Genomic DNA, 22852 nt, shown 5'->3' with positions numbered 1-22852 from the left:
ACAAAGGCAAAATTTCAAATGAATGAAGTTCCTTTCTTCCCATATCCATGTAGTTGTCTTTGTAAGTATTCATGAGTTTGCTCTCAGATGGTACTCTTGCTTTGTTTCTTTTAGCAACTTCATTTAGCAGAAATAATAGAAGCCTTTATAGGATTTACCTAACCACTCCTTGGCTTTGGAAAATCTTAGTGATACCTGGAATCTATCTTTGTACTGGAAAACAGTGCAGGTGAATGAAAGAGAATATACCAGAAAAGTATGTTATTTTTCTCACTTCCTGTGAGCATTTCTGATTCTCTAGGGTCAAAAGCAGGATATTGTAGATTGAGACAGCTAAAATCAGAACAATCAGGCAAGGGAAGAATAGCCAGATAAATAATGTGAAGATTATTCTGTAACGTGTCATAAACCACATGCACAGAAAAGATAAGCAAGTACATATTTTTTTTCCCGTAGTTTCTTAAACTTTTAAAAAGCCCAACGTGTTCAGGGGCGCCTGGGTGGCGCAGTCGGTTAAGCATCCGACTTCAGCCAGGTCACGATCTCGCGGTCCGTGAGTTCGAGCCCCGCGTCGGGCTCTGGGCTGATGGCTCAGAGCCTGGAGCCTGTTTCCGATTCTGTGTCTCCCTCTCTCTCTGCCCCTCCCCTGTTCATGCTCTGTCTCTCTCTGTCCCAAAAATAAATAAACGTTGAAAAAAAAAATTTAAAAAAAAAAAAAAAAAAAAAATGCCCAACGTGTTCTTAGTAAGTTTAGATTTGTGATTTTTTTTTTTTATTGTAGCACTCACAGTATTTTCACTATTTTTATGATAGCGATATTTTACTATTGCTTTATTCTCAGGGCCACGTTAGCCTTGGCCCTAAGCAATTCAAAGTCTTTTGACTATAGTAAAAAAGTAGGGACATTTTTAAATTTGGCAAGCATTATTAAATTCATCTCAAAATTTTGTTCCAGTTTATACCCTCACCAACAGTATACTCACGGAGTAGTGTCAAATTTTTATTAACACGTTTACCAATGTGATGGATGAAAGATGGTGTGTCATTGTTAATTAGTTGCATTTCCATGGGCAGTACTGAGGTTAAATATCTATTCCTGTCTCATCTAAAGATTTCAGTATCTGTGCCATTAGCGTGAGTGTCTAGATACCTGTATGAATATTTACTTCTTTGCTATTAGTCCCTAAGAAAACCCATCAGCATATGCAGCAGAAATTGTATAATATCAGAGGGAAACATCAAGGTGTCTAATTTAATTTTCATCAGGAAAAAAGAATGGCAGTGCCACAATTCTGTTAACAAAAAGTACACAAAGATAAAGGAATCAGAGACAGAAGCAGGGTGTCTGCAAAGGTTATGGAACAAGTCCCACCTGAGCCTGGTAGTTTTGTGTAAAAGCTGATTTTTGTAAGGACTAGGGCTTTGATTTGTTTCTTCATCAGCCCTTGGTTAGCTTCTACGGAGATCACTAAATTGACATTTGATTTATTGTGTATTCTCTGAGCCATAAACAGGCCAGTTGCTGTTCTTTTACTTTTACTCAGTTTCTGAAGCTTCTGTGAATAAATTAGATTGGTTACATTTGGATAAATGGTATTTTCCCTAATCTTATGTTTGTTTGTTTTTTCCTCCACAGTATCTTTATGCATTCAGTATTGTTCCCATGAAACTAATGGATGCAGCAGAACTGGTAAAACAGCCTCCTGATGTTACTGAAAACCCTTACAGAAAATCTGGGAAGGAAGCATCCATGGGAAAGCCAATTCCTGCCCCAGAGGTACGTGCTGATTGAGAGGTGGTATTTTCTGGGCAGGACTGCCTATTACATACGTGCTTTTCCTGGTTATAGTTTAGCTCATAAGACCAGTTTAATCCCTAGAATCTAAATCTTTTTTTTTCCTTGGGAAATTATGATGGTGTTTAGAAAGGCTTAGTAGATTTCACGTAAGTGCAGTGTTTTTTATTGTAGCTTGGGGTTAACAGTTTCATATTTTACGTCCTTGTCTAAACTTGGCTCGGGTGTTAGCATTGCAAATGTTGAGTCTTACTTTGTCAAAGTTGAGACTTTAACTTTTCAGGCAAGGATCCAACAGCTTGGAAGCAATGTAATTTGTGATTTTATAACAAGTGCTAGCAGGTAAATAGGACTCACTCTGAAGAAATTTCCTAATAGCAGACTTTTCTGAAATTAATTTTTCCCGCATTAAAGCAAGGAGTGTCAAGTTCCCTGACTAGTATGCATTGTCTACTTTCTTAGACCTTTTTCTTTTCTTTTTTTTTTTTTAAACATTTATTTACTTCTGAGAGACAGAGCATGTAAGCGGGGAGGGGCAGAGAGAGAGAAGGAGACACAGAATCTGAAGCAGACTCCAGGCTGTGAGCTGTCAGCAGAGTCTGACATGGGGCTCGAACCCATGAAATGTGAGATCATGACCTGACCTGAAGTCAGATGCTCAACCGACTGAGCCACCCAGGCGTCCCAGACCTTTTTCTTTTTGAACAACCTCCTCATCTTCTTTTTTTAAATTTTTATTTAATTTGTTTTTTTAAATTTACATCCAAGTTAGTTAGCATATAGTGCAACAATAATTCCGATTCCTTAATGCCCCTTACCCATTTAGCCCATCCCCCTTCCACAACCCCTCCAGTAACCCTCTGTTTGTTCTCCATATTTATGAGTCTCTTCTGTTTTTGTCCCCCTTCCTGGTTTTATATTATTTTTGCTTCCCTTCCCTTATGTTCATCTGTTTTGTATCTTAAAGTCCTCATATGAGTGAAATCATATATTTGTCTTTCTCTGACTGACTAATTTCACTTAGCATAATACCCTCTAGTTCCTTCCACGTAGTTGCAAATGGCAAGATTCATTCTTTTTGATTGCCGAGTAATATTCTATTGTGTATCTATACCACGTCTTCTTTATCTATTCATCCATTGATGGACATTTTGGCTCTTTCCATACTTTGGCTGTTGTTGATAGTGCTGCTATAAACATTGGGGTGCATTTGCCCCTTCAAACTAGCACACCTGTATCCCTTGAATAAATACCTAGTAGGGTAATTGCTGGGTCGTAGGGTAGTTCTATTTTTAATTTCTTTTGAGGAACCTCCATTTGTTTTCCAGAGTGACTGCACCAGTTTGCACTCTCACCAGCAGTGCAAAAGAGATCTCTTTCTCTGCATCCTCACCAACATCTCTTGTTGCCTGAGTTGTTAATGTTAGCCATTCTGACAGGTGTAAGGGGTTATCTCATGGTGGTTTTGATTTGTGTTTCCCTGATGATGAGTGATGTTGAGCATTTTTTCATGTGTCAGTTGGCTACCTGGATGTCTTCTTTGGAGAAGTGTCTAGTCATGTCTTTTGCCCATTTCTTCACTATATTATTTGTTTTTTGTGTGTTGAGTTTGATAAGTTTTATAGATTTTGGATACTGACTCTTTATCTGATATGTTGTTTGCAAATATCTTCTCCCATTCCGTTGGTTGCCTTTTAGTTTTGCTGATTGTTTCCTTTGCTGTGCAGAAGCTTTTTATTTTGATGAGGTCCCAATAGCTCATATCTGCTTTTGTTTCCCTTGCCTCCAGAGACGTGTTGGGTAAGAAGTTGCTGCGGCCAAGGTCAAAGAGGTTTTTGCCTGCTTTCTCCTCGAGGATTTTGATGGCTTCCTGTCTTACATTTAGGTCTTTTATCCACTTTGAGTTTATTTTTGTGTATAGTGTAAGAAAGGGGTTGAGGTTCATTTTTGTGCATGTTGCTGTCCAGTTTTCCCAGCACCACTTGCTGAAGAGACAGTCTTTATTCCATTGGATATTCTTTCCTGCTTTGTCAAAATTAGTTGGCTGTACGTTTGTGGGTCCATTTCTGGATTCTCTATTCTGTTCCGTTGATCTGAGTATCTGTTGTTTTGCCAGTATCATACTGTCTTGATGATTACAGCTTTGTAATACAGCTTGAAGTCCGGGATTGCAATGCCTCCTGGTTTGGTTTTCTTTTTCAAGATTGCTTTGGCTATTCGGGATCTTTTCTGGTTCCATACAAATTTTAGGGTTGTTTGTTCTAGCTCTGTGAAGAATGCTGGTGTTATTTTGATAGGGATTGCTTTGAATATGTAGATTGCTTTGGGTAGTATTGACCTTTGAACAATATTTGTTCTTCCTATCCAGGAGCATGGAATCTTTTTCCATTTTTTTGTGTCTTCAACTTCTTTCATAAGCTTTCTATAGTTTTCAGTGTGTAGATTTTTCACCTCTTTGACAGCCTCTTCATCTTTTTAATTAAAGCTCAGTTTGACTTGATTGACCTGTGAGATTGTAGGGCTACACCAATGCGCTACTAAGAGAGAGGAAAAGGCATTTGGAGGGCTTTGTAATGCTCTGTTTTAGGCAAGAATTGCTCTATAACTTGCATTTTAACTTGCTTTTACAAAAAGATGGATTTGGTGCTATTTTGGGTATGTGTTGAGAAGTATGACTGAGAGTCCAGGCATCAGGATTAGGAAGATATTTTTCTTATCTAGAGTGGGTAGAAAGGGCCAGGAGGCAAGATAGATATGACATGGCAAGAATGTTCCCTTGTATGTGAATGGTTGACTCCTTGTCTAAAGATTAGTTTAATAACATTTACTCTTCTGCCTTTGGCCATTTCAGGAAGAATCAGCCTGTCAGTTTTTCTTTGATTTAAATGAAAAGCAGGGAAGGAAGCGTTCATCTACAGGCAGAGATAGCAAGTCTTCTCCTCACCCAAAGCAACCTCGCAAACCTCGTAAGTATCTTGGTTCCTGAAGTCTCCTGTGTGAGCAGTGACTTATTTCAGATCTTGTGTGGGACGTGGCATTTCTAAGAGAGCTTCCTCTGGCAGAGGAAAACTGTACAATGGGTCATTAAGACCAAAAATAAAATACTACTAAGATGGCCTGATTTTGAGAATGTCTGAGCTGTTCTTGAAAGAACTATGGGGAAAGTTCCTTCCCTTCCCTGGATGTCTATAAAACATATGAGGTAAAGAGCCTACAAGACCCACGAGGTTCATAAAATAATAGAATAATCAAACTGGCAAAAAAGGAATTTAAGGTTATTTCATTGATACCCTCTTTCTCCACCCCTTGTTTCAAAGTTGAAGAAGCTGACCTTGTTGGAGTAAACTTATTACCCAGAGTCGTGTGGCGAGCCAGTGGCATAGTTGGGGCTAGAATTGGGACTCCTGACATCCAGTTCAGTGGTCTGTCATTGCAGCCTGTTGCCAGTTAAATGCTACTTTGGTCAGTATGTGGTCATCCACTTGTGGTTATCCACCTGTGAATTGATTGCAAATTCAGAGCTTTTCTAATACAGGTTAGTTTCATTGATAAAAGTGCTGGGATCGCGGGGGTCACAGTAGAAGCACAGCAGGACCAGCTCTTTACGGCAGTGCTGTATATGAATCTTTGCAAGGTATAAAGATCAGACAAGGCTGAGTTCTACAGGGTGATTAAATGTTGGAGTGCTTGCACCATAGTAACATGTGCTTTCTTCCATATGAAGCTCAGCCTCCAGGACCTTGCTGGTTTTGCCTTGCCAGCCCTGAAGTGGAAAAGCACTTGGTGGTCAACATTGGCACACATGTGAGTTACTTCCTCGGACCTTTTACAGGGAAGGACATCCTTATTTGTTTGTTTTTTATTAACTTAATAAAGTTAAAATTTATATATCATAAAATTTACCCACTTTAATAATTCACCAATTTTTAGTAAGCTTACCAAGTTGTGCAACCGTCATATAACACAGTTTTAGAATATGTCCTTCACTCATGCCCATTTACAGTTAATCCCCATTCCCATCCTCAGCCCCAGGCAACCACTAATCTACTTTCTGTCTCCATAGGTTTGCCTTTTCTGGACACTTCATATAAATGGAATCCTACAATATGTGGTCTTTGTGTCTGGCTCTTTATGTTCAGCAGATATTCTTGAGGCTTATCCATGTTGTAGCATGTATCAGTACTTCATTCCTTTTTATTGTCAAATAGTGTTCCATTCTATATATTTATCAGTTGATGGGCTTGGGGTTGTTTCCACTTTATAGCTATTAGGAATAATGCTGCTATAAACATTCGCATGCGTATCTTTGGACGTATATTTTCATTTCTTTTGGATAGATAACTAGGAATGGAATTGCTGGTAAATTTATGTTTAATTTTTTATGAAACTGCTGAACTATTTTTCTAAATGGCTGTAACATCTTATATCCCCACCAGCGGTGTATGTGTATGTATGTATGAGGGTTCCTGTTTTTCCACATTTCCAATATTCGTTATTGTATGTGTTTTTGATTATAGTAATTCTCCTGTGGTTTTGTAGTGCGTTTCACAAGATTGCCCCCTCCCTACCTCCCTCTCTGACAAATAGGTGTATCTCCTAGGGCGATGGTTTCATATACTTCTTGACTTTCTTACTGATTCATACTAAATAATTACATAAAAGACTAGTGATAAATTCTCAGTTTTGCCTTGTAATAGAGGATATAGCTTCCTAAGAGAAGAATACCCATATCCACATTCTTAGTGTGGGTAACTGGGAACCCAAGATAATAATTACAGGGTTGCTTGGTAAGCACTGAATCAAATAACTGGATGATCTTGAGGATGATTTTATTCAGGCTATGGAAACTCTGATGAATTATGTGTGTCTTACTGTAAAGTGATCCTATTTGAGACTTCCCCAGATACTTTTCCTTGGGCAGGACTTGTTTAGATGTTGAATAATACTGGTCTTTGACCCATTTTCCTGGGATCTGTGTAGACCCTTATTGTTCTTCATTCACTTAGAATGAAGAAAGCTTAGTTCTTAGGTTTACAGTTACACCCTAGTCACCTGAAACAGGAATTGGCTGTTTCTTGTGGCCTTTGATGGCAATATTTACAGACCATTTCTTAGTGTGTAGTGCTTCTGCAAAATAGAGACTTTCATCTCTTTTTCATTGATTTATTCTAATTTTGGTTTCTGAGGGTGACCATTTCCTCAACTTATCCTATTTCAGGGCCCTTTATCGTGGCCTCCTACAGACTGACCAGAGTCTCGATTTCATCATTCTTTACTTCTTTAGTCACATCTCTGTCTGCCTTTATAGTTTCAGACTGAAGAGTCCCAGTCTTCTACGTTTAAATTTTTGTCTCGATTATCGGCACACTCCCCTATCTCTAGGGGGAGCCCTAATGGGGTCAAGGCCTGTGACCTAATTGAGTCATGGAGTCTGTGGATGAACTCTTCAGTGGGAAGAAAAGCAAACTTGAAAAGTTTTTGGTTTTACAGGAACGCCCTTTATGGATTATCTCTCTTGGCCCTTGTTTTCCTCTTTGGATTAGTTCATGCCATTCTACTCGCCCATACAACTTGTAAGGTAGGCAGGCTGTGGACTGCCTTCTGTTTGGGAAGCTTCAATAGTTCAAAATGGCACACAGGGGAAGAGAGATTTGGAATAGGTGACTTAGTTCAGGGCTGCTGTAGGCCTCAGGGAAAATTGATCTTTCCTTTCCATTCACCTTTTAATTGCCCAGGGTTATCTAGCCTAGGGTATGTGCATAGGGGATGATCAAGGAAACCTTTTTCCTTTTCATCTAGACCTGAAGCTGGAGAGGCAAAAAATATCTCAGGTCTTATTTGTGGCCCAGCCCAGCACCCCAAGTAGGAGGCCATATGAAAATTTTAGCCTAGAGCCTGCCCAGTATTCAAGTCTGCACTTCATTGCTCTTACATTGCTCTTTGTCTAGTAGAAACTTCTTGGGAACCTCTGGGACCTTTGGGTATCTGGCACAGGATTTAGAATCTCCTCCCTGCAACCATTCCTCTTGATCTCCTCTCACTACATTTTTGTCTTGGCTTTCTGTGTCTTTGCTATGCCTTCCTCAAGGGATATACATGGAACTGTGCTAATGGCCCATGACCACAAACTAGTAAAATGAGGGAAGCACTGCTAAGAGTCCAAAATAATTGATGTATTTTACTTATGGGAGAAACATTTATTCAGGTCTTATTTACACATTTTTAGAGATAGTGCAAGTACAGAACAAAAGGAGAGAAATTGAGAGGAGGAGGAGATTGGGCAAATATGAAATTGTTCACAGGAACTGGGAGGTACCGCATTGGGGCGAGGGGTGCTTTTTAGTCTGGACTAGAAACCTGGTTGTTACAATATGAAAACTGATGTTTATCGTAGTGACCCTTTGACATAAAGAAAAGGCTTGAAGACTCAGGCTTCAAGAGTAACCTTTTAAAGCATACAATCAAAAATAGTTGTAAAAATGAAGAAAATGAGCACTTAATGAAGTTTCAATGAATCTTAGTCATCTGGAAGATTAAGTTTGTAGATGTGCTTGGTCCTCTATGCCAAGTAAATCAAGGATGATCATGCTTTAGTTTGTTTCTGATACCTCTTCTGCCCTTCTATTAGATTTTCTCAGTGTTAATAATAAATTACTCCTTCCTTCAGTCTTAACTTTGAACTCACAGCACTAAAAGGAAATGTCAGATTGCTTTTTCTAAAGCTCTAGTACATTCACCTGCATTGATATTCACTGGCCATTTCTCTACTCATAATGTTTTCCTTTCAGAGAGTGTCTAAGTGTGGAGAAGTCTTGCATGTTTGGTTTTGACAGAGATAGTTTTAGTTGCTGTTTAGCTGCTGACATCCACTGTTGGGAACCATGGTTTTCTACCTCTTTGGATATGTCCGAGTTTGAGGTTTCTGCTTCTTCCTTCCACCCCATTAGGTTATATGTTTGCTTTAATTTTATAGAGGTTAGGCAGCAGCTTAAGGCTGTAGGGACACTGGATGCTAATCATGACATCTTAGCTTTTTTTGTGAGCCCAGAGGATGTATTTAGGAGTGGGGTGTGGGATTCGATGTTAGCATAGGGAAAGTGGTCATTTTGAAATGAAGTGGTGTCTTTCTGTGGTTGAAGGCCATAATAACTGAAAAATTGTTTTCCAGTTTGGAGCCTGGGAAGCTATTTGTTGGTCTCCTTAAGTTTTGGGGTTTTTGAAGCCAAAAGCCCATTTGTGTGCCATTCATTTGCTCCCAGTTCATTTGATAGAGATTTGTTACATCTAATCTTCTTCATCACCAGGTTCTTGTTATAACTTCTAAAAGCAGGTTTTTATTGTCAGAGAGTTTCTGTTAATAGCCTCTCAACACTTTTTCTACACCCTCATGCTCACTCTTTGTGTAGGCTTTTCTCCCTGAAGAATCGTACCTGTGGCATTGGTAACTTGATTCTGTGTGCTTTCTCTTTAGTGCTACCTTGCCCTGGCCAAAGGAGGCTTATCTGATGACCACGTCCTCATCCTACCCATTGGGCACTACCAGTCAGTGGTGGAGCTTTCAGCTGAGGTGGTGGAAGAGGTGGAGAAGTACAAGGTGACACTGAGGCGGTTCTTTAAGAGTCGAGGGAAACGGTGTGTTCTGTTTGAGAGAAATTATAAGAGCCATCACCTCCAGCTACAGGTAGGTGGTCTCCACCCAGGGACTTGGAAGGACCCTATGAGGACATGGATGTTGACAAATATTTAAATGACATCTATTATTTATTATTGAATATTTAAATACAGGATTCCAATCTGAAATGAAATACTTAAAATTTTAATATTTAAATGTTTAATATTGAAAATACCTACTACAAATTTTCATATTAATATTTGAATAGTGTTCATTTAAAAGGTTAAAGAGTCTCTGGTAATAAATCCAGAGATTCCACAGGGAAGTGCATGGTCCGTATGAGTGGGCCAACACAGTAAGTGCTTTGTTTAGAAAAGGAAGGGATAGTTGAGGAAGACTTCAGGAAACATTTGGGCCTTGTTAGGTACAGTTGGAACAGAGTAGGTATTTGTGTGAGGCCCAGCATAAGTGAAGTCTTAAAGGTGAGAAATAGTCCCAGAGCTTTGATGGGGCTATCAGCTCAGAAATTTGGAGACTGTTTATGGATAATTCATTTGTGGTTGTGGTGGTTTTCTTTCTGGCACATTTGTTAAATTTTCAAATGGGCCTGACGCTGCCACATATATTATATAGGAGCTGGCAAGGGCTTGATGACAGAGAGATCTCTCTCTAGCCTTTGCTGCATCAGGGATTGGCTCCCACATGTGGCAAGCTATCTCATAAGTTTAAGTCCTTACAGACAGGCTGACACAAGCCTGGCTGGCTTGAGGAAAATCTCTGCTGAGGGATGTTTGTCCACCCCTGTGATGGATTTGCTACTTCTCGGGGACTGTGCAGGAGGCACTTCTTCTCTGGGACCTGTACAAAGAGTTTCTCCTATCTACCCGCCTCACCCCCCCCACCTCAGGTCATTCCTGTGCCACTCAGCCGCTGCACTACTGATGACATTAAAGATGCTTTCGTTACCCAGGCAGAGCAACAACAGATAGAACTGTTGGAAATCCCAGAACACTCTGACATCAAGCAGGTAAAACAGGAGGGGAAGGACGTTCCGGGAATAGTAAAAATGTGGTTTCTGATATGTCGAGCCTGAGGTACTATCAAGGCATTCCAAAAATGTTCAATAGGCAGGTAGACAGTTTGGACCTAGGGCATGGGATGCTGATTAGACTGGTGATGAGGATGGCATTAAAGCAATGCCTTAGTCATTCCTGGGAAGAGCAAAAAACTAGATCTTTCCTAAGGCAGGAACTTCGAAGTTCCACTGGGAGGATCTTTGTAATATCTTTGCAAAACTCTGTTCCACTAAGTACCTTGGGGTCTGTACTGTTCACATCCTTTTTCTTGGACTTCTGGACTGAATTTGTTGCCAAATTAAAGCTTAAAAGAGATGAGCTAGGTTTCACATTTTTAAAGTACTATGATATGTGCTCATACAACTCTGTTCACTCTAGATTGCACAGCCAGGAGCAGCATATTTTTATGTTGAACTTGACACAGGAGAGAAGCTTTTCCATAGAATTAAAAAGAATTTTCCTTTGCAGTTTGGAAGGTTTGTATACTTTTCTTTATTTTAAATGTATTTTCCCGAGATCTATTATGAACAGATTAGTGGGCTGCATAGACAGTTGAATAAAAAGCCAAATAGGAAACAATCCTTGCCCCAAGGAACCTTGACTTAGGGCAAGTCACATATTTGCTTACGTGGCAGTAATGTAGTGCAGAATGTGAAAAGTACCGTAACAAAGTTCTGAGGAACAGTGAACTTTAGAAATTCAGAAAAGGGAGAGTTATTTCTATTTTGTGAAAGGCTTTAAGAAAAGGTTGACACTGAGCCTGAGAGATTTAGAGGGCAAATGTCGGGGTGTGGGCCTTCTAGCCCAAAGGACTGAAGTGCTACCATTAATTGAGCATATGTACTGTGCCAAGAGCTTTACACGCATTTCCTCATTTAATCTTCCCAATTCTGTAAGATAGGTACTGTCATCCCACTTTACCAAAATGGAAAATGAGGCTCTAGAGCTGTATCCGTAGAACTTGCCATGATGGAAATGCTTTATATCTGTACTGTCCTATACAGTAATCACTAGCCACATGTGGCTACTGAGGAACTAAATTTTTAACTTGATTTTAATTAGGATTAAAATTTAAATTGCTATATCTGGCTAGTGATTCCTGTAAGTGGACAATATGGCTCTAGAGGGATTAGGTAGCTTGCCCCTGAGCACATATGGTAGGTTCGAACCCAGGTACGTTGATCTCCTAAACATGAGATTTTAACCTCCTTATTCTGTAGTGTCCTAAGGCCTAGATGAGGCTTCATTTATGTTCCTCATATCAGACAGAACATGACTGTGAAGCCATGTAGGGAGTGGCATCAACTAGGCTGACAGAAGACAGGAAGTTGCTGGCTAGAAAGAATAGAGTATGGAGAGCAAAAAATGTGAAGATAGAGTATGGAGAAGCAAAAAGATGTGCAGAACAGGTTATGTGATGCTATTGTCTGATGTGTAGTTGTTTCCTTCTCTAGTTCAAACTGAGCTTTAGGGTGCCTGCGTGGCTCAGTTGGTTAAATGTCTGACTGTTGATTTGGGCCCAAGACATGATCTCATGGTCATGAGATCGAGCCCTGTGTAGGGTTCTTTGCTGGGCGCGGAACCTGCTTGAGGCTCTCTCCCTCTGCTCCTCCACCACTCTCTCTCTCTTAAAAAAAAAAAAAAAGAATTGAGCTTTGAGTCAACTTTGAACCCTTCTTGGACTAACTTGGGAAGCCTCCAAGAGACTGCTACCATTGGGTAAGTCCAGGAAATACAGTTATCTACATTTTCAAAAAGATACTGATAAGTGAGAGTAGGTATGATTAGGGACTTCAAACATCTGACATTATCTTTTGTTGTTGCCTTAGCAACAGATGCAGATGTGGACACTGATGCCATAGGCACATAATTGCAGATACACACTGGCACGTAAGCCCGCAAGAGAGATTCTCTGAATGATTTTGTGCTCATGTTAGTTTGTTGTATTTTCAACATTGACTATTTTTCAAAATACCAGTATACAGTTATATAGCATTTTATAGTTAACAAAGTACTTGAAAAGACATTTTTCTCCCTGCTGTATAAGAGAGGTGGTTCTGTCTTCATTTTATAGGTGAAAAGTAGGCTCAAGCTTGCCTAGGGACCTAGAACTTGAGCACAGATCCTGTAACTTTTAGAAAACTCGTGATTTATTTTGGCTCTCCTGAGCCAAAGGTGGACACTTGACTAAGCCACTCAGATGCCCCTAAAGATTTTATTTGTTGGGCGGGGGAGGGGGGGGCACCTGGGTGATTCAGTTGATTAAGCATCCGATTCTTGATTTCAGCGCAGGTCATGATCTCATGGTTCATGAGTTTGAGCCCTCTGTCAGGCTCTCTGCTATCGGCACAGAGGCCGCTTTGGATCCTGTCTCCCTCTCTCTCTGCCTCTTCCCCACTCACACTCTCTCTCCCTCTCAAAAATAAATAAACAATTTAAAAAATCATATCTACTGAATTACGTTTTTAAAAAACAGATTTTATTATTTTAAGTAATCTCTACATCCAGTGTGGGGCTCAAACTCACAACCCTGAGACCAAGTATCATACACTCTACTGACTGAACTAGTCTAGCCAGGTGCCCCAAATAGAGTTATTTCTAATATATCAAAATGAGTAAAAATAAATAAAAATGTAGAGCAGTGACAATTAGAAGGTAGCCTGTATGTGAGTGTAGGTGTTAGTATGTAGTTATTCCTTAGCCTTGAGAGCCAAGATAAGTTGTTGTTGACATTGAGCCTGTGCTGTTGTGCCTATGTATGCCTGAGTCCTCTAGGAGAGGCAGAAAGTCAGTGAGATAGGATACTAGGCCTGATCTGCACCATGCCCTCAGCAAACTCATGTTCTAATTGGGATGACAAAACTAGAGTTTAAGACAAGATATATTCATAACTTGTTTGGTGCCTGGATTGTGTTATCTCCATACCTCACAAAACTCTATTGTGCATTTCATAGGTGAGGAAATCAAGACTCAGCAATGAAGTAATCCATTCAAGTCAGAGACAGCAAGTGGTTGAGCTAGGAATGGAAGTAAGCCTCTGATGTTTCTGACACCAGGGCCTGTCTTCTTTGTACTGTGTCAGTATTGCTACTCTAAGTACGAATAATGTAGTTCCAAATTGTTGAAGAGAGAGAGAGAAATAGGATTTGAAGGTTTAGGAAGGAGGTAGGACCTGAGCTGGTCACTTAAAATGAGTATTATTTTGATAGAATAGCAGGGATGGCGCTCAGGGCAAGAGAAAATGGTCTGAACAAAGAAGAATTTGCATACCTTCTTTGGGTAATGCTGAGGAGAGCTCTGTAGCTGGAGAGAAATAGAGAGAGGAGGGCTTCTGGCTAATACTGTCCATTTTTACTTATTTCTGCAGGGAGGTACTGGCCAGCGAAGCCATCCTTAATATTCCTGACAAGTCTGACTGGAGGCAATGTCAGGTCAGCAAGGAAGAGGAGGAGATGCTGGCTCGCCGCTTCCGGAAAGACTTTGAGCCTTTTGACTTTACTCTGGATGACTAAGCAAAGGGAAAAGGCACTTTATGAACTTGACAGGAAGTAGTAGTAGCTGTTTTTAAAAGAACTTACAGTCTCCCATGGGGACTGTTTCTCTGCCTCTTTTTTGTGCATTCCCATGGAACCTACCTGCAGCAAGAGGCCTAAGATTGAATATTTTTTTGAAAATATTTCTAGGATGAAAATCCTGTGTTCAAATAAGCATGTCTGTCTTCCTGCTCCAAGTACAGCTTGTGTTAATCAGCATTTTCAAAACCATTTAAACTATCAAATAAAATCCAAATGCTTTTCCATGATGGGAATCATCTTATGTTCATATTACCTATACCACTGAGATGAAGGGGTGTGTGTGTGTGTGTGTGTGTGTGTGTGTGTGTGTGTGTGTGTAATATGGTCTGGGGCTTTAGGCCAGCTGTTATCCCGGGATCTAACAGGTGGCTTCTCCCTGAACAGTCAAGGGTGAAGAAGGACCCAAAGCCTTTGCCATTTTTGTCTTAAAACATTCATCTTATTGACATAAAAGAGCTCTTTCAGCCCTTTAGCAAATACTGAACTCCTATGTGCCAGGCATTTTTCTAGGCTCCAGGAGTATGGTCATGTCCCAACATGGTCCCTGTTATCCCAGAGTTTACAGTCTAATTGGGAAGAGAAGGGACAGATTTTAAGAAAAGAAGTTCTGCTTCTTTGGATGTGTTGAGTCGTAGTATGTTCTCAGGCAGATCTAAATGCATGGAGACCTGGGTTGGTGATAGTGCTTGGAGATCATCAGGGTATAGATCGTAGCTGAAATGATGACAATGATGAAAATAAGGGTGAATACAGTCCTAAGATGAAGACGACTCCTAAAACATATCCATGTTTAAGGGGTCCTTGGAAATAGAGTGATCCACAAGTACATGGAGAAGAGAGAGGGAAAGATCACAGGGGAATGCTATATCTTGGAAGCCAAAAGAAAGATAATTGTTCCTTTATATTGGGACATTTATGGCCCAGACAGTGTTAATCCTCAGAAAATGTCTCTGAGGTAAGTATTGTTACCTCCATTTTACACATGAAAAAACAGACTCAGAGTTGGAAGATCATGAAGCCTGATGCTAACCATCCCAGGATTTAAAAACAAGCTATGCAGCATCCCTGAGAATGGGGATGTTCAAAGAGTGAACTATGAGAAACAACCTGGTTCCTGCAAATATGGCTACTTTAGGGTCAGCCGCTCATCAGTATCCTCAGGTCCTCAGCATCCCTCCCTAGCTTTTCCAAGCGAGTGTTCCAAGAATTCGGCCCCACCAGTGGAGATCAGACACACTCCCATGCCAGCTTGCAGTACACCTAGCAGACAAAGGGCTTTACAATGTTAGGGGCAATTGGTACTACAATTATCTGTGCAGTCTGCCCAACTCCATGTTTGGGAGGTACCATTTGCCATCACTTCCACATCTGATACTCCAGCTCCATGGCAACTAAGTACATGTGGGCCCCCAGAATCTGCCACCACACATAAACAGCATGACATGGTTTGTGCCATGCAGTGCTTGACATTCGGGTTGCACTATTCAGGGATTCTGAATCAGTAGACGCATGTACTCTGCCAGAAGCCAATTCAATGCTTTCAGAACAGCCAGCAACATTGGTGTGGTGTACATGCTGTATCCACCTTTATGCATCTCAGGATATGACTGACATCTGCTGTGACACAATTGTGGGTCACAAAATGTTAATTGGAGTTTAAGTACTGAGATCACCACACGTGGGGCTGTGCAAACCCTGGTCCAAGCGCACATGATCTCAAAGGGGTTCAAATGACCACCTAACGCAACTGATAACAGTTCTCTTCAGAGAACCGGACTCCACCCTGATTGTTATACTTGGAGTGACCGACTAGATTCCCCAAGTTCTGTGAGGCTGAGGCATATGACCGACTCAGTGAAGATGGAAAGCTGGTTCTTCCATGCTACAGCTATCTACCACTGGGAAGCACTTCTTGTTGCACCAGCAGCGTTCCTGAAGCTTGCCTCTGAAGCCCTGCATCACACATCAAAAACAATCCCGCAATGAGCAGCTACCGCGCTGGCAAACCCATAAATGGAAGACTGCTTGACTGCAAGTGCTGTGAGGAATTTAGGGGAAAGCTCCCGAAATCAGGAGTTACATTCTTTACTCCACAACAGCCTCACATCCTTGTCTTTAGTGATTTCCTGGAACAGGTGTACAAAGGGCTGAGCCTGACTGGTCTATGGCAGATGATCAGTCATTACAAAATAAAAGGACTATAAAACTTAATGCATCAGTGGGCCTACTAGTGCAGGATTCTTTCTAGTTTTTCGGATTCCGCAACATTTGAATCATTGGTGGTTTTTGCCAACGCCAGTTCAGCGGGTGGTGGTTGGAGGATAGATGGCAGAGGTTTGAAGAAAGGTAAAATGTACACGGGGTGGAGACGATGTGAAACTTAGAAAATGACTTGAAAGGATTGGACAGCTTATGGTTTTGAAGACTCGTATAACAAGTGGGTTCTCTCAGCCAGGAAAATGCCCAGAGGGCTTAACGGACTGAAGCCGACCTCCCACACTCCCTCTCTGGTCGCTAGCTGGCCCGCCTCCGGGAGAAGCCGGGGTAGAGCTTTTCCTGTGGCCGTTACCGGAAGTGACGCATACTTCTCGCGAGAAGAGAGACGCGCGAGCCTCGGCGGCCCGGAACCGGCCTCGGAACAGCGGCGGAACCTGAGGTCGCTTGCCCTCCCGCCCCATGGAGCGGCCCCCAGGGCTGCGGCCGGGTGCGGGCGGGCCCTGGGAGATGCGCGAGCGGCTGGGCACCGGCGGCTTCGGGAATGTCTGCCTGTACCAGCATCGGGTGAGGTGGGGCGCGAGAGGGAGCGGCGGTGGGTGTTTGTCAGAGCGTCTTTGGAACACAGTGACACTCAGTACATGAGGGATTGTCGGTGAGCCTTTGGACAGCACTGTGGTCCGGTGAGCCTGTGTGAGTGAGTGTGTGATACTGTGCTTGCGAGTCTGGTGACTGAGTCCGAGGTTGTATCTGAGGTCCCGGGTCAGTGTGTGTGAGAGCTCTGAGGGGGAACTTTTGGTATGGATGTCAAGATGTGAGAAATTGTTTACCGGGTGTGACGGTGCGTACGTGTGTCTCTGAATGTAGAGTGTCGGGGTGTGCGAGGCAGATGCACATAAGGCTTTGTATTGTGAGCACGAATGGGTGAGGAAGGGGGCTGTCTGTTGGAATGTGTGTGTTCATGCGTGTGCTTGGAGGCTACTTGATATCTGTAGGGGTTTGGAGTAGACAAGGGAGGTTTCATGGTGGGTCCCCAGTTAAGCTTTTGAAAGCATCGGGTAGGCTTCAGATTTGGGGATGCCTTCTGGGTAGGGAACAGTGTGAGGATCAGCTGGTGAAATGATCATGGCTTCCTAAGGGAAGGAAGTAGATTGGGTGTGAGGTGCTCTAGTGGGTGGAAGACAGCTAACATCAGACTCAAGAATTTTGCTTTGATTTAGTTGTAAATGTTTAACCATTGTAGCAGCAGTTAATAATCATGTTTGAGCTATGCATCTTTCGACATACCTATAAAAGCTATGAACCCTTTCCCCAGAAAAATGAGCAATTGCACATCCCCACCACCTAACGCATTGCCCTTTGAGGAGGGTCATGCTCTTCTGAATAACGTATAAATCTTTTAGAGATATAGACCCTTGACTAATAATCCTTGCAGGATAGCCTTTGTTTTGTCATCTGTAAAATGGTTATAATAATTATATACATCATGGGTCTGTTTGAGAGTTAAATAAGATAATGTTTGTAAAACTAAGTACAGAACCTGGCCTAAGATAAGCCCTCAAATGTTAGCTCCTGCTGCTGCTGTGTTGTTACTATTATCATCATCATAACCATTATTAATGGACCTTAAAAAAGGAAATGTCCAGATAAAAGTGGTGTTCCTGGAAGTGTTTGTTTGTAAAAGGTAAATCTGAGTGAAAAACATGGGACAGGATGAGCAATGAAAATATTATTAAAATGTTTGCAATCGGCCTGTGAATAGAGACTTGAATTCAAGATTTGATGTCTTAAGGAGTAGGGGGGGAGATGGGAGTATCTGGGAGGAATAGACATGCTTGTGGGGCACAGTGGCAAATGTCACTGATAGAACTGAGGAAATTTTGTGAAGCAGCTTTCTAGATTGAGCATAGGAGGCAATCTTGGAGAGAGGGAGAATGGGAGGTGAAGGACTAAGGCATTAAGCACTTTGACAGCAAGATAAGCAGTAAATTTAATAATTTTCACCATCAGAGAAGACATAAGGCACTCCAAGAGAGAAGGGGGAGCCAAGTACTTCCAGTGGAATGTTGCCTGTGGCCTTGTTATCTAAGCCTGGTCATAAGAAAAGAAAAAAATATATGCTTATTAGCATGCTTTTGTGACTGCTTTTCTTGGTCCTTGACTGGGGATAGATCAACACATCACTTTTTTAACAAAGTTGTGGTAAAGTATATAATGTAAAATTTACCGTTTTTAGCTATTTTCAGTGTACAGTTCAGTGGCATTAAGTACATTCATGTTGGTGTGCAGCCATCGCCACCGTCCATTTCCAGAACTTTTTCATCTTACCAAACTGAAACTCTGTACCCATTAAACAATACCTCCCCATTTCCTCCTTCCCCTGCCACCTAGCAATCACCTTTCTACTTTCTGTCTCTATGGAATTCATTACTTTTTTTAAAGTTTATTTATTTATTTTGAGAGAGAGAGAGAGCGCGAGCACAAGAGCAAGCGGGGGGGGGGGGGCAGAGAGAAAGGGAGATAGAGAGGATCCCAAGCAGTCTCTGTGCTCCCAGCACAGAGCCCGACATGGGGCTTGAACTCACGAACCATGAGATCATGACCTGAGCTGAAACCAAGAGTCGGACGCTTAACCAACTGAGCCACCCAGGTGCCCTAGAATTCATTACTTTCTAAATGGAAGAGATTTGGGTTCTTCTAGAATCTTAGAAATCTCTCAGGAACTCTCCACGTGTCTAGACTGGCCCTTCTCCCAAACTGGGACATTTGATGCCTGGGCCTATAGTGAAAAGAGAAGAAATACTCTGTGCTAACAGCATCGTTACTTTTCCAAGCCAGACTTAGAATTGGCCCATAACAAATTTCAAGATCCTTGGGTTTTTAGTAGAAGCCACATCTCAGTATTTTATCTACATCACTTAAATCACAATGAGGAAGAGAAAAGAATATGAGATGGTTAATTTATCTGATTATTATGCTGGGTGCTGATGGTACCCAGGTCAACAAAAGTAGTATTTGCTGCCCTTAAGCAGATTTCAAGTGTAGTGAGAGAGGCAAATACAGAAACACTCAAGTACAATGTGGTAACCTATATAACAAAGTTATTTATAAAGGTATATGGAAACATGACAAAAATAACCAAAGAATTCTTCCTAGGGAACAGAGTAGCACTTCTCAAAATGTATTTGGAATAACTAATCCTGTGAAATGCTTTGAAAAAAGGATACTGTGGGGGCGCCTGGGTGGCTCAGTCGGTTAGGCAGCCGACTTCGGCTCAGGTCATGATCTCGCGGTCCGTGAGTTCGAGCCCCGCGTCAGGCTCTGTGCTGACAGCTCAGAGCCTGGAGCCTGTTTCGGATTCTGTGTCTCCCTCTCTCTGACCCTCTCCCGTTCATGCTCTGTCTCTCTCTGTCTCAAAAATAAATAAACGTTAAAAAAATTTTTTTTAAAAAAGAAAGAAAAAAGGATACTGTGGTCAAATACATTGGGTAAATGCTGCATGTACTATTGTTTCATTTGGAGAATCATAATCCACATTAGCATCTTAAAAGCTCTGAGAAATATTTTACAAACGAATTTAACTTTGTATTTTCCAATTTTTTATTGTGGTAAGATAGAAATAACGTTTACCATTTTTGCCATTTTTAAATGTACAGTTCTGCGGCATTACGTACATTCGCATTGTTATGCAGCAGTCGCCACTATCTGTCTCTGGAATATTCCCATTTTTTTTTTTTCAACGTTTATTTATTTTTGGGACAGAGAGAGACAGAGCATGAACGGGGGAGGAGCAGAGAGAGAGGGAGACACAGAATCGGAAACAGGGTCCAGGCTCTGAGCCATCAGCCCAGAGCCTGATGCGGGGCTCGAACTCACGGACCGCGAGATCGTGACCTAGCTGAAGTCGGACGCCTAACCGACTGCGCCACCCAGGCGCCCCTGGAATATTCCCATTTTTAAGGGCTTAATGTTGTTCATGGTTGTACCGCATTGTCGCCATGGTGGTAAAAGCTTACATGGGACCCAGCTAGAGCCAGGTGCCTGCTCAAAACAAAAGAAAGATTGAAGGGAGTGAGGACTGTAGTTAGGCTAGATTGTAGTGTGTCCTAATTCCTTTCTTCTTTCTCTGTACATGGACTGTTTTATCTCTAGCTTGTTCCCCTCACCATCCCTCTGCTCCCATTTAGAATATTCCATACAACCTATATCTTGCTTCCTCATCCATATACTATATTTTTTTCCTCCTGTTTGGTCCTGACTGCTATTCCTGGGCTGCATTTTTACTGTTGCCAGAATATGATGAAGTCTGGCTGTTCCCTGTAATGTGCATCAGGTTGGACTTAATTTCAGTCAGAATTGGCTAAATGACTAGGCCAAGGCAAGAGCTATTAGGTTCATTTTATAGTTATAGAAACAGAAGTATAACCATTGTTAGTATTTTTTAAATATCATTGGAAATGTAAAGATTAGGAACAAATTTTGGAGTTGTTGTTGTTGTTGTTAGGTTTGGTCATATTAAAACTATTTCTTGCTGGTAAGGCCAGGTAGCCCTGAATTATCCTTTTCATTCCAATTATGCTGAAGGCTGGGGCCCTTGTTAGCTATTTTGACTAAGCCCAAAAAGGAGTTTGTTGGGGAGACAAGTCTTTGTAATTTTCTAGCTGTATATAGGAGACAGTGTTCTAAAGAGAGAGACCTGTAATGGGATCAGCCTCAGTCACTTCACTTGTGTGCTTTGATGTGTTTGAAATTTGATTGATTTTTTTCTTTTCAAGCCAACTTAAGACCTCAGAGTCTCACTTTTCATAACTTGTAACTTTTCTGAGTATTTCTAAACAAAAATTGTTAGTTCCCTCAGTACCTTGGTGACAGGTGTGACTTTTTCTTAAATTGCTGAAAAAAGTGAAAGAGGTTTGAGTTCACTCTATAAAGAAGTGTTCATTTAATTCTTATTAAAATCTTCAACTCTAAATATGTTAATACAAGAGGACTTTTCTTTTTTTTCCTCTGAGAGAAAAAATATATATGTCTGTCTGATCTTCTTGGGCATTTGACCTGTTACGATTTTCTCTCCTGTCTTTTTAAAAAAAAATTTTATTATGTTTTTAATTTTAATTTCAGTATAGTTAACATACAGTGTTATGTTTCAGGTGTACATTATAGTGATTCAACAATTCTGTACATTATTCAGTACTTATTATGATGTGTACTCTTTAATCCCCATCATCTATTCCACCCATCCCTCCACCCACCTCCCCTTCTAGTAACCATGAATTTGTTCTCTATAGTTGAGAGTATGTTTCTTGGTTTGTCTTTCTTTGCTTGTTTTGTTCCTTAAATTCCATATATGAGTGAAATCATATGGTATGTGCCTTTCTCTGACTGACATTTCATTTAGCATTATATTCTCTAGCTCCATCCATGTTGTTGAAAATGGCCAGATTTCATTCCTTTTTTTATGACTAATATTCCATTGTATACCACATCTTCCTTATCCATTTACCTATTGATGGACATTTGAGCTGCTTCCATAATTTGGCTATTGTAAATAATGCTGTGGTAAACATAGGGGTGCCTGTATCCCTTTGAATTAGTGTTTTGTATTTTTGGGGTAAATACCCAGTAGTGGAATTACTTCTTCGTAGGGTAGTTCTGTTGACTTTTTGAGGTACCTCTATACTATTTTCCACAGTGGTTGCACGAGTTTGCATTCCCACCAACAGTGCACGGGGTTTTTCTTCATCTCCTTGCCAATACTTGTTGTTTCTTGTGTTTTTTATTTTAGCCATCCTGACAGGTGTGAGATGATATCTCATTGTAGTTTTGATTTGCATTTCCCTGATGATGAGTGATGTTGAGCACCTTTTCACATATCTATTGGCCATCTGTGTGTCTTCTTTGGGGAACTGTCTAATCATGTCTTCTGCTTATTTTTTGGTGTGGGGGGGGGGGCTCCTCTGCTTATTTTTTAATTGGATTATTTGTCTTTTGTGTGTTCAAGTATATCAGTTTTTACATGTTTTGGATACTAACCATTTATCAGATATGTCACTTACAAATATCTTCTCCCATTCAATAGGTTACCTTTTAGTTTTGTTGTTTCCTTTGCTGTGCAGAAGCTTTTAATTTTGATACAGTCCTAATAGTTTTTTCTTTGATTTCCCTTTCCTCGGGAGACATATCAAGAAAAATATTTCTGTGGCTGATGTCAGAGAAAGTACTGCCTGTGTTCTCTTTCAGGATTTTTATGGTTTCAGGTCTCACATTTATGTCTAATCCATTTTGAATTTATTTTTGTTTAGGGTGTAAGAAAGTGGTCCAGTTTCATTCTTTTGTAACTGTCCAGTTTTCCTAACACCATTTGTTGAAGAGACTATCTTTTTCCCAATGCATATTCTTGCCTCCTTTGTCGTAGATTAATTGAGCATATAATCGTGGGTTTATTTCTGGGATCTTGTTCCATTGATCTATGTATGTATCTATGTATCTATTTTTGTGCCAATACCATTCTGTTTTGGTTACTACAGCTTTGAATATAACTTGAGATCTGAAATCATGATACCTCCAATTTTATTTTCAT

The 22852-nt window shown here is 40.9% G+C and overlaps 2 protein-coding genes and 1 non-coding gene across 11 annotated transcripts in view; all 3 read left to right on the top strand.

Annotated features, from left to right (window-relative positions):
• The window catches only part of CWF19L1 (CWF19 like cell cycle control factor 1), a 32579-nt gene extending 18294 nt beyond the window's left edge, over positions 1-14285 (top strand). For both annotated transcript variants that reach the window (XM_040486153.1, XM_040486154.1), the window contains 7 exons: positions 1637-1777; positions 4647-4761; positions 5520-5599; positions 9267-9476; positions 10315-10434; positions 10862-10959; positions 13851-14285. In XM_040486153.1, the coding sequence (XP_040342087.1) occupies positions 1637-1777; positions 4647-4761; positions 5520-5599; positions 9267-9476; positions 10315-10434; positions 10862-10959; positions 13851-13995 (909 nt within the window). In that variant the 3' untranslated portion in view covers positions 13996-14285. The remainder of the gene's footprint in view (positions 1-1636; positions 1778-4646; positions 4762-5519; positions 5600-9266; positions 9477-10314; positions 10435-10861; positions 10960-13850) is intronic.
• On the top strand, positions 9966-10113 carry LOC121037595 (small nucleolar RNA SNORA12). Its single transcript, XR_005793868.1, has one exon. It is a non-coding gene; the product is annotated as a small nucleolar RNA SNORA12 (small nucleolar RNA).
• Positions 14286-16671: 2386 nt separating the features above from the next.
• Positions 16672-22852, top strand: part of CHUK (component of inhibitor of nuclear factor kappa B kinase complex) — a 42188-nt gene continuing 36007 nt past the window's right edge. For 7 of the 8 annotated variants that reach the window (XR_005793610.1, XR_005793609.1, XM_040486150.1 and 4 more), the window contains exon 1: positions 16672-16839. Coding sequence is in view for 6 of the 8 variants with exons in the window: in XM_040486150.1 (XP_040342084.1) it covers positions 16735-16839 (105 nt within the window). In the remaining 2 variants the exon portion in view is untranslated. The remainder of the gene's footprint in view (positions 16840-22852) is intronic. The other variant, XM_040486152.1, reaches the window with a different exon arrangement.

This window comes from Herpailurus yagouaroundi, unplaced genomic scaffold (assembly GCF_014898765.1).
Source record: "Herpailurus yagouaroundi ecotype Mexico unplaced genomic scaffold, PumYag 163, whole genome shotgun sequence".
Lineage (NCBI taxonomy): Eukaryota > Metazoa > Chordata > Mammalia > Carnivora > Felidae > Herpailurus > Herpailurus yagouaroundi.
Note: the sequence above shows the minus strand (reverse complement) of the source record. Positions and strands in the feature narration are given on the sequence as shown.